This window comes from Petromyzon marinus, chromosome 40, assembly GCF_048934315.1.
Source record: "Petromyzon marinus isolate PM22_M1 ecotype Great Lakes invasive population chromosome 40, UKy_Petmar_22M1.pri1.0, whole genome shotgun sequence".
NCBI classification, from domain to species: domain Eukaryota; kingdom Metazoa; phylum Chordata; class Hyperoartia; order Petromyzontiformes; family Petromyzontidae; genus Petromyzon; species Petromyzon marinus.
In genome coordinates this window covers 4,873,116-4,888,032 of record NC_133706.1, presented here as the reverse complement: position 1 = coordinate 4,888,032, position 14,917 = coordinate 4,873,116, and the positions used below count along the sequence as shown (strand labels likewise).

The 14,917-nt window shown below is 50.6% G+C and overlaps 1 protein-coding gene across 1 annotated transcript; it reads left to right on the top strand.

The window, feature by feature from the left end:
* Positions 1 to 1,551: 1,551 nt before the first annotated feature.
* LOC103091819 (gonadotropin-releasing hormone receptor) lies at positions 1,552 to 13,643 on the top strand (the record flags this gene model as incomplete). The annotated part of the gene is given in 4 exon segments (XM_032968835.2): positions 1,552 to 1,902; positions 1,904 to 2,149; positions 8,923 to 9,121; positions 10,727 to 13,643. Coding segments are annotated over 4 exon segments (1,398 nt in total), but the record flags the coding sequence as incomplete, so codon positions are not given.
* Positions 13,644 to 14,917: the final 1,274 nt, after the last annotated feature.

Below are 14,917 nucleotides of genomic sequence, written 5' to 3'. Positions count from 1 at the left end.
CGTCACAAAGCTCTGCTTCCCCCCCCAAAAAATATAAAACATGTTTCAAATCGCTTTAAACTATTGTCATTGTAGTGCGTATTTAATGTGGCGCTGCACTCCGATGTTGTCGGAGAAAACATTTATTCAAAAGTATATTTAATCAAGTAGAACGTGTTGTCTATATTTATTTAAAGTTGCTGATTAATTTCATCCCATTGGTGCTGCTCGCTTGATTGATAATGACGTCGTGATTGGTTTATTGGTGATTTCATTGGCGATGATGCTTCATTCACGACGACGGGTATGACCGTTGGTTATGATGGATAGTAGTGATAATGGTGACTGATAGTTGAATGCTGGATTGTATGAATGTTTAACTTCTTTCGCGCACCGTACGTAGCCCAGCCGTGACAATTATCGGAGGTGCGGGCGAAGGGAGGAGTGATGATGATGATGATGGCTGATGATGCTAGACGACTCGATAATCGCTGACTCATCACACCCTCCTCCCTCCCCGCCACAACCACTAACCCCTCTACAAGACAGACACAAACCATTCGATCTATGCACCACATTATCAGGGCCGCTAAATGGGAGCAGCGGTAAAGCGAAGAAATCCGCGGAAGTCTTGTACGGCTTCCGACCGTTCCAAGCGTCGATTATGCCAATGCCGAGTCACGACCGTGCTGGTGGAACTTCTGCGGATGTCTAAACTCAGCATCCCGCCTATGGGATGAGGCATGCGCCGCCTATATATAGCACCACCACCACCACACACAGCGTGCGCTGCACTAGTGTGTCAGTGTGCGCTGCACACGTGTGTGTATGTGTGCGCGCGCGCGTGGTCACGTCTACCTTAATAGGTGCTCGCTAACGGCACTTGCACCAAAAGTATGTTAAGGCTATACGGAGGATCTTCGTATGCAAGAGTGGAACGCGCCTCTACTTCCTGGGTTGTGATGCACACAAGGCTGTAGAGCTTTCGCGTAAAAAAAAGGTACGTGAACATAACCACGTGCCAGACACTTTTTAATAGGCAGTGGCATTGCAACGACACGCTTACCTAGTGTTTAATTGTTTTGTGTTTAGTTTGTTAAAATATAACGCATGCGTCATCCCCTTGAGACGGGAGCGGCTCGCTCCCGAGTGTCTAGGAGGTTTGTCTCTCTGTAACGGGCGCAGCTACAAAATGATCGTGCGGTTAAAGTCACGCACGCTTATTACTGCGACATTGCACACCTCTTTCATTTGAAACGTGGCACCTTCTGCAGATGATTACAATTTTACAGATTGCTAATGATGGCGATGATGATTCTCATAGTACATTGCTAATAATGATTCTAACTGTACAGATTGTTAATGGCGATATTTCTCATGGTGCATGGTTCATGATAATTCTAACTTTACAGATTGTTAATGATGGCGATAATGATTATCATGGTACATTGTTAATGATAATTCTAATTTTACAGATTGTTAATGATGGCGATAATGATGCTACTAGTGCAGGCTGTTAAAGGTGACGTCTATTTTGCAGGATCCTGCTGGATTCGCAAAAATCAACCATGAATTCATCATCGCCCACGTGGACCGTCACTTGGGCAGATCTCACCATCGAGCGACCTTCCTCTCAGTTTCACCACCACCACCTCGTCACCCTCCCCCTCCTCCTCATCACCCGCCACGACAGTCCCTCGCCTCCAATCCCCGCCCGTGAGCCTTCCCAGCCAGGGCATCGTCATCCCCTCCTTCACGACGGCGTCCCAGGTGCGCGTGGCGGTCACCTTCTCCCTGTGCGCCCTCTCGCTGTGCTGCAACGCGGCGGTGCTCTGGAGCGCGTCCAGAGACCGCCGCCCGCGGCGGTCCCACGTGCGCATCCTGCTGGTGAACCTGGCCCTGTCGGACCTGCTCACCGCGTGGCGTGGTCATGCCCCTGGACGCCGCGTGGAACATCACGGTGGGCTGGCGGGGCGGCGACGCGGCCTGCCGCCTGCTCATGTTCCTTAAGCTGGTGGCCATGTACTCGTGCGCCTTCGTCACCGTGGTCATCAGCCTCGACCGCCACGCCGCCGTCACCGACCCCCTGGGGGTGTCGCGCGCCAAGCGGCGCAACAAGACGCTGCTGTGCGCCGCGTGGAGCCTCAGCGCGCTGCTCGCTCTGCCCCAGGTGGGAACGAGGGTTGGGGTCGGTGGCGCCAGGTGGGAACGAGGGTTGGGGTCGGTGGCGCCAGGTGGGAACGAGGGTTGGGGTCGGTGGCGCGGGACCCATGCAACCCACCCACCCTAGTGGGTGGGTTAGTTCGTTGAGGTGAGCGAGGTGTGGGGCGAGGTGTGGGGTGAGGTGGGCGAGGTGAGGTGGGTGACGTGAGTGGGGTGGGTGGGTGAGGTGTGGGGTGAGGTGGGTGACGTGAGTGGGGTGGGTGGGTGAGGTGGGCGAGGTGAGGTGGGTGACGTGAGTGGGGTGGGTGGGCGAGGTGTGGGGCGAGGTGTGGGGTGAGGTGGGCGAGGTGAGGTGGGTGAGGTGAGTGGGTGGGTGGGCAGGGGAGGAGGCAAGGGGCAGCCGGCTTGTTTTGCCAGAGAGGGTCCGCGGTTCGATTCCGGCAGTCCGCCCTGGGTAACACTGCGGGTGTATTTTAATCGTAACATTTGCTGCTGCTGCTGCTGCTGCCCGCCGTTCGCTTTCGCAGTGGACGATAGGTTAAGAGGCCGTGGCGTCCTTTGACAAGAGCGGGCCATTGTGTCCCCGGCGGCACGGCCCACATTTTCAACAACAAAACGTGAATAACTTTCCTGCGAATGTACTCAATTGTGAGTACACGTGGTGTGGCAACATCGGCCCCCTGCTGTGACACTATCTGTGAAACAGCAGCGCCTCCCTGCGTGATAGCCTTGAGCCATACAATAATCATGATGGCGCGAATACCGAATATGCGATGTTTGTTGTATTCATTGTCATAAATATAGGGGGTTCTACACCAGGAGTTTCTTCTTCCCTGAACAAGATAAGCGGCTCACACTCGGTCAACCCTGCCGCGTAGCCCTGTTTACATTCACAAACAACACCCCCAGAGCCGACGATGTGTACCCTATACACAGCATGCAACACAATAAATGTATACACAGCATGTTACACAATGAATAAGCAGACAGACAACACAGTGAACCGCTGAGTAAACGTTGCATGTTTACTGGGAATACTCCCAGTATCTGTCTCTCCGCACACAACACGACTGGGGTGTTATCGCCCATCCAAGCGGCCACGTTTATCCCAGCAAGTCCGCTGACTTCTGATGGGAGCCTGAATGTCAAAACCGGGCCAAAGTTTGCTTGTGTTGAACCAATGCTGCTGAAATAATTCACCCCCACAAGGCCGTGCAACTGATAGGGTGTAAAACAAAACAAAAAACACATCAACATATTTATATGATGGGAGGATAATTGTCTGCTTAGTTGCGTTATTTGTATATTTTTGACAACGCTGATGATGTCGTTTTGTCACGTTCAATTTGGATTAAACAACGAATTTGTCGCGCCCCATACTGGCATACGAATGCCGCTTGCAGGCCAGATGCAGTCGCCTCGTGAGTCGCACATGGACAGCTGCCACTGGGGGTACCCTTTTTTAAATGTTTAAACTAAACTGAACATTTTTTTTTATTTGAGCAGGTAAGGCCCACGGAGCTCTCTTTTTTTTCAGAGGCGACCTGTACACAAATTATGGCCCGGCAAAGTGGCTTATATTCAAATGTATAGCAGCCAAATACTCTAAACGCGTGATGCTGATTCTAAATGTGGAGGAAAACCCGGAGGACCCGGAGAAAAATCCACGAGACCACGGGGAGAGAGACACCGCAAACTCCAAATATACAGCAGCACGCATCAGGGTCGGGATTGAGCCCACGACCTCCTGCACACCAGGCGAGGGAGTTAACATCTCGCCGCCGTTTGAAATGACGTGTGACGCAAGTCGCCTGTGGTGTATGCGGCGCTCTGAGACGGCCCGGTGTAGTAGAAGAGCGGCTCTTTAAAAAAAAAACAACAACCGACTGATAAAGCGAGGGGCTGCCCGTACGGCGCTGTGATTGGTTCGCCACCTGCCGAAGAGCACGTGGCACTTAAGCAAAACGCGGCACTGCTGTCGACACGGACCTCGGTGCGGCCCCATCACGCAGATACACACAGCCAGTTGCCCGTACAGCAGAGGTGAGTGCCGAGTTATTAGTGTGTGAGCAGTGAGCGTGAATGATGGGGGGTCAGGCGAGGGTCAGCTGAGTGGTGGTGACACGTGAGCGAGGCCTTCATCCAGCAGTGGATTGACGAAGGACAGCACGTTGAATTGAGTGTACATACACAATTAAATACATGGCAATGATTTAAATACATATATTATTGTAGGGACATTCAATAGTTAATGCATAAATAACGTTAATTAATAACACACGTGGACATATAACTATTCTCTATAAGTTTTTTTTTGGGTTAGATCGCGTAAATATATAAATCTGTCGTTAATTACTGACGAAAGTAGTACTTCAGATAGTAAATGTTGTGGCTTTGCTCTCCAACACACCGGCGTGCTGTACGAGTAACGACTTGGCATGTTCCGTTTACGTGACAAATCTTACTAATTGGCTGCGTCGGGTGGTGGCGGGTTTAACGATACATTTATAAATTTACGCGATCTAACACAAACAAACCTCTTATGGATGACACTGGTCGCGAAATATCCATAATACAGGTGGCCTTAACAGACTGTTGGGGCAAGTGCTGTTTGCGAGCAGCACCTGCGAAGGCCGCGACACGAGGGGGTGGGTGCCTAGCACCACGACCGGCCTCCTTTGTCTCCCCAAGTGGCGATGGCTACGCACCGCACGAGGTACTTATTTGAAGCTGAGTCTACCTAGGAGATCCCCAGAGCCGATTCAGATAACCGTCACCGGTGTTGGCCGTGAGCGGGAATCGAACTCGGGTTGCCGGATTCGTAGCACCTCCGATTAGCACGGTTGTCTACGTCCGGTGCGAAAGAACTTCAACATTACTCTTTGGTTCTTTCGGTAAAGTCACGTAGGTAGAAAAAGTAATGGACCACGACGTTTCGATCGCAACGCAAGCAATCGCCATCAGGCGCCTGATTCCTGCAGTCACGAAAGCTTCAAATCAAGATTGAACTCCGCCACTAAGTTGCGGTGACGTCACCACGGCGCTTGTGACAGGCTAGGTGCACGTTAATGCCACGTGAAGTGTCGAACGCCTGCTGGCAGGTCACGGGACCTACCCGAGTGGCCGATGCACCAGCTGTGCCAACTTGCTGTGTTCTAACCGCCCGGCGCTCCGCTCGTTGTTGTGAGCGTCGCTCCTCCGCCCTCCGTTGTTGCTGGAGGGACGACTGCCTCCAGCTGCCCAGCAGCAGCGTCCTTCACGAGCCTCCTCCACGTTATACACGTTATACACATGATCATACACACAGGCGCGCATTTGAAATTCACACAGGCGCAAGCTCGCTGGCACATCCACCACCAGCACGTGCGGCGGGTGCGTGTCCACTCAGGATTTGGGCATCCACATTGATTCGCACGCCTCGCACAAACGAAACAGCACGCGTATATAACACTGGTCTACTATTGTTTAGACGTCGCCTGCTGCAATGTGCCGTTTGTTATGGATTTTAATGTGCTGAATTCAAATATGCCTACTGTTCCCAAGATATTTAAGTTTTTACATTTTACTTCTATGTGTTTTGTGTAGAGTTTTACTCAGAAATTGTCAACCTAGGTCTTTTAATGTGTTTATGGTTGCTTTGCTTGATAACATGTCACCTGTCCTGTTCACGTAACACTTAAAAAAATTCAGCAAAGGGGTTACATACGTAAAATGTATTTTGAAACTAAAGGCAAACAACTTATATGTCTATATAAGAACATAGTTTAGTCCTTATTCAGCGTCTACTCGGTGCCTCTTGGCTTGTCTCTTGTATTCATTAATTTGAGCGTCTCTTGTCACTGTCCAGCAATAGTCTGTAATTAAACACTATGTAACACGATTTCTGTTCCTGGGTAGTAAGTGTTATTTTCTAATTGCTTATGCCTTAAAAGTATAGAAAATGGCTATTATTATTCCCCACAAACTTTGCTTTTGTAACCAGGACTGTATGTGAAGGAATGACACAAATGCACACCACGTTTTCTCATTGAAAATAGGTCAATTTTAAAATACCACTGTCCTGGTCACAGAAGCAAAGTTTGTGGGGAATAATATCCATTTTCTGTACTTTTGAGGCATAAACAATTGGAAAGTAACACTTACTACCCAGGAACAGAAAACGAGGATGTTTTTGTTACACTGTAATTCATACATACCGTACATGCGCACACATGCATGTACGGTATGTATGAGTTTGCGCCAGGCTCGGTTTACTCTGAAGCCACGTGAAGTGAGTCGCCGATGGCCCGCAAGTCACGGAAGGGACCCGCGGACACTTCGTCAACAACACTGCCTTGAAATATAAAAACACAACAGGTGAAGTAACGGCCGCAACTCGTACCCATAACGTCACCTATTACAAATTACTACTATGATAGCCCAGAAATGTGTGTAACGCGTGTGACGTCAGTCCACATGTCGCACCCCCCCCCCGTCATTAATAGTAAAATAATCATGAGCAGGTGGTTTTTTTAGACTCACGCAGGTCGAGCGGAAATACATTTTCTTTTGCAAATTCGCTTTGACCGTTTCTTCATTGAATGTGAATCTAATAAATAATTCTACGCAGCAACAAAGTGGATTTGGTGTCTTTATTTCTTCAGCACTTGAGACAAAAGGCAAGTCTAATTTATGTTTGTACGCTATGGTTAAATTGACATTTATCGGTGATTTTCCAGATATTGTATCGATTTCCAATTTATTTCAATCCTAGCGACCGAAAGCAGAAGAGAATAAAGTATCGGAGAGCAGTGAATTTGAACAAATTGAAGGTCAGTTAATACACAGTGCTACAGTGACATGAAGTGAGGTGTTTTATGACTTCGTTTTGTGCCAGAATCACTGCCATTAATACAGTGCTACAGTGAAATGCAGTGAAGTGTTTGATGGCGTACTTTTGTGCACAATTCACTGCCATTAAATTTACACAAGACACAATTGCACTCTGCTCGATTTTTTCGCAAATATTACAGCTTTCCGTCCTAGGACGGGCAAAGATGCTAGTTTATTTTAAAGCCACAGTACAGTTGGTGAATGTGTTGAGATTCGTCTTTGTGCATTGTGCACCGCTGTCAACGCAGCAGCAGCAGCAGCACCACGTGATGTGTTTAATGAGGGGGCAGAGCCCTGGGTGGTTATAGATCGACTGACAGAGGCCACCACTTGCGGTCCCCACTGCGGCCAAGAGACCCCAATGTGAACAACTACAGTGTCTCTGTCCGTGCTAACTGTGGATGAGTGACAAAGTCTTCTAACCACTTTTGATGTTTCAGCCAAAGTGGTTTGGTTTTTCACGTTCGTCAATTTGGTGCTTTGGCACCAGAGTTGAGGAACAGCTTACTCAGAATTAATGTGAATGCAACCCACAATAATCAGTTTCAAAACTAATTAAATTAGCGCGCGAATAACTCACTGTCGTTTATTGTAATGTGTTTTTGTATTATCTTTCCTGTATGTCCTGTGGACATTGTGTTTGGTCTGCACTCACGTCCGTGCCCAGTAATTATTTAAGTGGTTATCTCCAATGTTCCCATGGTCCCTGTACCTCGAGATTACTGCACGGAAGTAGTGTAAAAACTATACTTTATTTTACCAGGTAAGGCCTGCTGAGCTATATAGCTCTTTTTCAGAAGCGACCTGGCCACATGATAGCTCAACAAAAGTGGCTTATTAATGTGGAAATTTATAGCAGCCAAATACTCTAAATGCGTGATGTTGATTCTAATTTTGGAGGGAAAACCCGGAGGACCTGGAGAAAAATCCACGGGATCACGGGGAGAGACCTGCAAACTCCAATGTACAGTCGGCGTCATGGTCGGGATCGAACTCAGGACCTAATGTAAACTAGGCGAGGTAGTTAACATCTCTCCAACGTGGCACCCCAGGTACTCTTATAAATACGGTAACCATGATGATGGTGATGATGTCCTTGTGACGGCTGCTATAGCCAGCCTGGTGACTCGGCGGTAGAGCGAGCGGCTCGCAATTAGAAGGTTGTGAGTTTACATCTTGACTGGGGCAATTGACTCAGGCCATCAATTCTCCGGGGTCGATAAAATATGTACCACTTCGTGGGGGAGTTAACGGTGGTTGTCCAATAGATATACGTGCCCCGGCTATAGGAATAATAACTTTCCACGATGGGGGCTTTTGCCACCCCACACGCCTTGAGACTCCAAAATGTAGCATTGTACAGGTATTGATAATAATTTCTGTACAACATACATTGAATTACGTATTCATTAAAATAGGCCCCTATTTAAAAGCTTCACGTTCCAGAACTGCCCTCCTCCCTCTCCTTGGGAAGCCTCTCAATCTGCTACTGACATCGTGACACAATGTCACAATGCGTGCGTGCGTGGTTTACATCACGGAGGAGTGGTGGTACAGCAATGTAGCGCGCTGCGCTACAAACCCGACGACCCGAGTTCCATTCCCGTTCATGGCCACCAACAACACCGGCGATGATTATCTGAACCGGTCCTGGGCCTCCTCCCCTCGGTCGAATCGGCCTCAAATGAATACCCGTTGCGGTGCGTAGTAAACGTCGCCACTCATGAGACAAAGGTGACCGGGCGTGGTGCTGGTCACCCACCTCCTCCTGTGTGCCGTTCCGGCCTTGATAGGTGCCGCTCGCTAGCAGCACTTGCCCCAGTAGTGTGTCAAGGCTACACGGGGGATCTTTGTCCGGTACCTGCCACTTCTGCGTTGACGGGGCCTCTCGTCCTTCTTTGTCCCCAGCTGTTCCTCTTCCACGTGGCGCGAGCCCCGTCGGCCGAGAGCTTCACGCAGTGCGTGACGCACGGCAGCTTCCCGCGGCGCTGGCACGAGGTGTGCTACCTCATGTTCACCTTCTCGTGCCTCTACCTGCTGCCCCTCGTCGTCATGCTGGCTTCCTACGGGCACATCCTGCTGCAGATCTCGCGCCGCGTCAAGAACGGTCAGTAGAGCAAGCGGGCGAGAGGCAGTGGATGGGCGAGAGAGTGCGCGCGTGTGTCAAAGTGCAGCGGTTAGCGCTCTGCTGCGCTACGAACCCGGCGACCAGAGTTCGATTCCCGTTCACGGCCACCACCACCATTGACGATTTTTTGTAACCGGTCCTGGGCCTCTCCTAGGTCGACTCGGCCTCAAATGAGTACCTGGTGCGGTGTGTAAATATCGCCACTGGGTTACAAAGTTGACCGGGCACGGTGCTGGCCACCCACCCCCTCGTGTGCCATGCCGGCCTTCATAGGTGCTTGGTAACATCACTTGCCCCAACAGTCTGTTCAGGTTTTATGGGGGATCTTTCTTTGTATGTGTGAAAGGTCGTGCGGTAGTGTATCAGGTAGTTTGCTGCGCTACGAACCCGGCGACCCGAATCCGATTCACGTTCACGGCCATCAACACCATTGACGATTACTTTAATTGGTCCTGGGCCTCCCCAGTGCCGGCCGCATTTTTTTTGTCACTGTGAAAGCAAAGGTGGCCAGGCATGGTCCTGACCGTGCTGGCCTTAACAGTTGTGCTACTACTCGCTAACATCACTTTCCCCAGCAGTATGTTAAGGCTATACGGGGGACCTTTGTCTGCGTGTGAGTGGTGGTGATGATGAGATGGAAGTGGCACCAGTGGTACGAGCGATGCTCCCTCCCCGTAAGAGCCCGCGATTTATGACTCACGCCCGCACGCGGATGGGCGGCCAGGATGCGAGGAGGCGCGATGTCCCCGCCGCATGCCATTTACATTTTCCCCCCCTCTAATTCGTAAAATATAAAAAAGTGAAAGAATAAAACGCACTCATTTTCAACGTAAGCAGTTTGTGTGTGCGTAAATGTGGGTCCTGCAGGGGAATGTACGCGAATTATGGTAGTGATGATTAACTAAAATAAGTGCATTTATGAATGGGCATCGGTATCGGTTCAATTGCATCATTAGCACATTGCAATAATTATCGAGTGCACCATGCCAGAATGGTAAGTAGTTTATTATGCTGTAGAGTTTGTGACTCTTCCAGTTAATTCAGGCACTTCAAATTCATGGCATCTTCTCAGCCATGGCGTTGTTTTTGTTATCATGGAACGGAGGATAATTTTGGAATCCCTTTCTCTGCGATCCCATGGCCATGTCTTCTCATCCAGGTGCCACCGTGCCCAATTGTGCCCCCCCCCCCCCCGTGTCCCATGCTCCGTGCTGCCCTTGTCTCTGTGCCGCCATGCCCCTGATACCCGTGTGTATGTCCTGCCTTCTCGAGCAATATCTTTTATGCCCTTATAACCTTTGTGTTGTGTGTCGCCGAATCTCAATGTACCCAATCGTCTTCATTTCTTCATGCCCCAATGCCCCCATACCCCCATTTATGGCCGTCCATAGTGGGGTGTGGGCCCCGGACAAATCCCACCGTGTAGATCTCCCCACGCCTTCAAACTAAACCGTGCCCCTGTGTCGCCCATGTCCTCATCCCTGTCTCCCCGTGTCCTCATCCCCCTCTGTCCCCGTGTGTCCATGTCCCTGTATGCCCGTGTCCCTGTGTGTCCTCATCCCCCGGTGTCCCCTGTCCCCACAGTGGAGCTGAGGGAGATGCGCGCATGCAACCATGGGCCAAGCACGCTGTCGCGTGCACGTGCACGCACGCTGTGCATGACGGCGCTCATCGTGAGCTCGTTCATCGTGTGCTGGACGCCGTACTACCTGCTCGGCGTGTGGTACTGCATCAGGCCCGCCATGGCCTCCGAAGACCACATCCCCGAGGCCGTCAGCCACGGCCTCTTCCTCTTTGGGCTGCTCAACGCGTGCATCGACCCGGTCGTCTACGGCTTCTTCTCCGTGCCGCTGGGTCCCGGCTCCGCTTGCCGCCGCCGCTGCTGCTGCTTCCGCGTGGTATCCACGGACAGAGACGCCGGCTCGGCTGCCATTCACAACCACAAGCACAAGGGGCAACGGCAGAACACTGTGGACTCAGATCCGACCAGTGGCCACTTAGCGCACCTGGCCTCGTGGAGGTCATACCTCTCCTCCTCCGTGTCCTCGGCATTCGTGGATTTTGTACGAGGCCACTGGCACAGTCGCCGACCGCACGGTGACGCGCGCGCGGCAGCAAGGGTGCCGTCGCCCACGACGGTGTACGTCCTGAGCCAACTGTGTGATCCTCATGCCACCCAGGGATAGCAGTGAGCTCCTAGAGGACCAACCCTGGTTTCACCGGAGGCATCCGTAAGATGTCTGGGCCACCCGTCAGATGTCTGAGCCACCGGTAAGATGTCTGGGCCGCCGGTAAGATGTCTGGGCCACCGGTAAGATGTCTGGGTCACCGGTAAGATGTCTGGGTCACCGGTAAGATGTCTGAGCCACCGGTAAGATGTCTGGGTCACCGGTAAGATGTCTGGGTCACCGGTAAGATGTCTGGGCAACCGGTAAGATGTCTGGGCCATCTATTGTGGAGTCCTGAGTCCACATAGGTGGCAGGATTCGGTGAAGATTAAAACAAGCAACGTCCACGTTCACCACCGTAGCCACCGATATGAGCCAGCATCATCATTACCACCATCATCAAACGTCATTTATCAGGGTCAGGAAGCACTAAAAAAAATCGTCCAACCATAACTGCCTTTATAAGGAAGTTACAGCTGCAGCCTTATTTCTCCAGCTGACAAGAGTAATTTGGTGTAGTCTCTAGCCAGCCCCTACAGCAAAAGGCGAAATTATTTCCATGTGTGGCGATCATGGGTGCGTGACACAATTTTTTCCCCCCGCTGGCTGTGACACTGCTGCCTAAACACCGTAAACGATTATTTTGTTGTCATTTGTAAATGCATTCCGCCAAGTTGTCTCTCACATGCAGCCCGGTTAGCTGTGCGCCAGGCCTCGACGTGCCAGGCCTCGTCCCGCCAGGCCTCGACGCGCTAAAATAACAAAGTTGTAAAAAAAAAACAATTAGCGGCCAATTTTATCCAGGTTGTACTCTCCATGACGAATCATTAATTAGGATTTCCTACAGAGCAGTGCATCCCTGCGCGTTATAGATCTGTCCTCGGAAGTGGATGTCGCAGAGCTGCCTCTGAGATTCTTGTTAGTGACCTCCCGTCCACAAAGTTGAGGGACGACGCTTTCCCACTCATCCCGCCACTGAGAGTGATGTTGTTCGCCGCAATGACCCCCCCCAACCGATATTCATCATTCTCAGAGCTTGTACCCAGAGAAATTGAAAAACAGAACCAAACTTAACGTGACGGACTTTTTGCGTGCAGTCAACTCCAGCAGGAGGTGCAGTGCCCAGAGAGAACCAGCCATCGCGAGCCATATCTCTCGTATTGAATCATGTCATCATCTGTAAAAAAAAAAAACACAAAGAGAACTTAAAACACGGTACAACGTTGGGCCAACGTTCGTCCGATGGTTCCAAAACAACGTTTTTTTTGGGCCGACGTTGTTGGCATGTTTACCGGGTTATTAGAGTGGTGACTGATTGAACTCGAGTTTCATTTGCAATGTCAAACAAGATGCTGGGCTAAAGTGGGAAACATCGGGTGATCGCGTCGGCACGGGCCTGCCTATAAACCAGCGGCTTGTGAAAGTTGCAACTTTGCGCGAGAAATTTCACCAACGCCATCGTAAATATTCATGGCCGGACACATTCGCCGTGACGAACGTTCTAACCCCCCCCCACCCGCTGCGTCTTCTCGTTAAACTAATTTACGCTACTTGGCGACATCGCTATATATAGATACCGTATACAATTTAAACAAGGTTGTTTGCAGGAATATCGTTACGTCGCGCGATTATCGTTGTTTTCAAAGTTTGCTCCTGCGACGGGGTTGCTCCGCGAAACGTCTTCCCCTTACAGTCAAAATTGACGGCGCGATTTTAATCCGCCGGTCGCGGCAAAGCCTCACGTTAGTGAAAATATCCTCAATCTGGCAAAAATCCGCGATACGAAAATTCAAAGGCAAATTTGATTTAAAAAAAAACTCCCGAGGGGTTTGTTTGTGTGACGGTTTCATAATAAGACACCCAACCACCCCGGCCTTTGTTGTTTTACCTTACCCTACAAGCCGACATCAACACAAACATAAATAAAAACATCAAGTATTTCTAATGTAAAAAATGACAGAATATTTTTTTTGTTAGCGTTGAGTATAACCTGCACGTGAAATGCACAGAATGAAAAATAACAACGCAGCGTTGCGATACTGCGCGTGCATCCGTGCGCATTAATTGTACACTTAACACGAATTAGTAGGGCAAAGCGTAGACGGTGGGGGGGGGGCAGTGCACAAGGGGAGAGAAATGTCAGGCGCGGCTGAGCCTCGCTTGGCTGTGGGAACGTCGCGCGGCATTGGGGCCCGCGATGGGCCGCACGAGAGAGACGGAGACGAAACGGAGTTGAAACGAAGACGAAATGGAGACGAGACGGAGGTTCGAGACGGCGGACGGCGGCGTCGGCGTCGTCCGTCCGTCCGTCGTGCATCCAAAAATGTGAGGAGTGGGGCTGGGTGGAGAGGGGAGGGTGGAGAGGGGCTGGGTGGGGGGTGGGAGGGGAGGGGCTGGGTGGGGAGGGGCTGGTCACCCCGTGGTGCCCTTATAAAACTCAACGTTTCACCTACTCACGCCGGCTTGTGCCCGCCCTCACAGTCGGGCACATTGTGCTGAATGCACCACGTGGTGCCGCCGTTGTTGACCCTGGCCATTGACCGAGCAACCCAACGTTCCGACCCAGCTCCCTCCGCAGGAGAATGTGTTTTATATTATTCTGTGCGCGCATACACACACACACAGAGAAAACCCTGCTATACATCATCAATTGATATATTCCACCGGCTTCCTAACAGCCAAGGCCGTAGCACACGCTTTATTACAAGAGTTGTGTCACGAACGTGTGCGCATGTAAATTGTAAACGATGTAGGTGTGAGGACGGCCGTGCATGCCAATGTGGGGAGTTAATGAGTGTGGGGGAGCGGTGGCGCAGTGGTTAGCGCCATACACCAAGAACCCGGCGACCCGAGTTCTGATTCTCACTCAATGCCACCTCCAGTGATGAATATCAGACATGGTCCTAGGCACCCCCCCCCCCCAGGTCGGCTCAGCCTTAAAAACGAGCACTTCGTGCGGTGTGTAAACATCAGCACTGGGGAGATAAAGGCGGCTTGGCGTGGTGCTGGTCACCCACCTCCACGTGTCAAGCCGTGCCGGCCTTAATAGCTGCTCGCTGACAGCACTTGCCCGAACAGTGTGTTGTAAGACAAATTAGGGGATCTTAGTCTTTGCGTGTGTGTGTGTGTGTACATAGTGGGGAGCGGTAGGGTAGCGGTTAGTGCGCTGCACTACGGACCCTGGCGAGCCTGGTGACCCGAGTTCGATTCCCGCTCAAGGCCCAACACTGGTGACGATTATCTGAACCGGTCTTGGGCCTCACCTAGGTGTGCCACAGGGCCGGCCTTCATAGGTGCTACTCGATAGCAGCACTTGCCCCAACAGTTTGTTACAGGCGATTATATTTTTACGTGTGTTTATCTTGAACACATTATTGCAGAATTAAAATAATTTTGCACTCGCACATATACGCAACAACACAAGGGTAATAATGAACAGTATCAATTGTTTGCCAACGTAAAATATAGTGATATTAAACACAAGCACATTACAGGAATTGTATTAACATACAACAAATTAAACTGAAGATGTTGGAAAAAACGGTGTTGTTATTATTGTTGTCGCTGCAAACATGTTTTTGTTATCTACATCATGAGATCTCCTGTG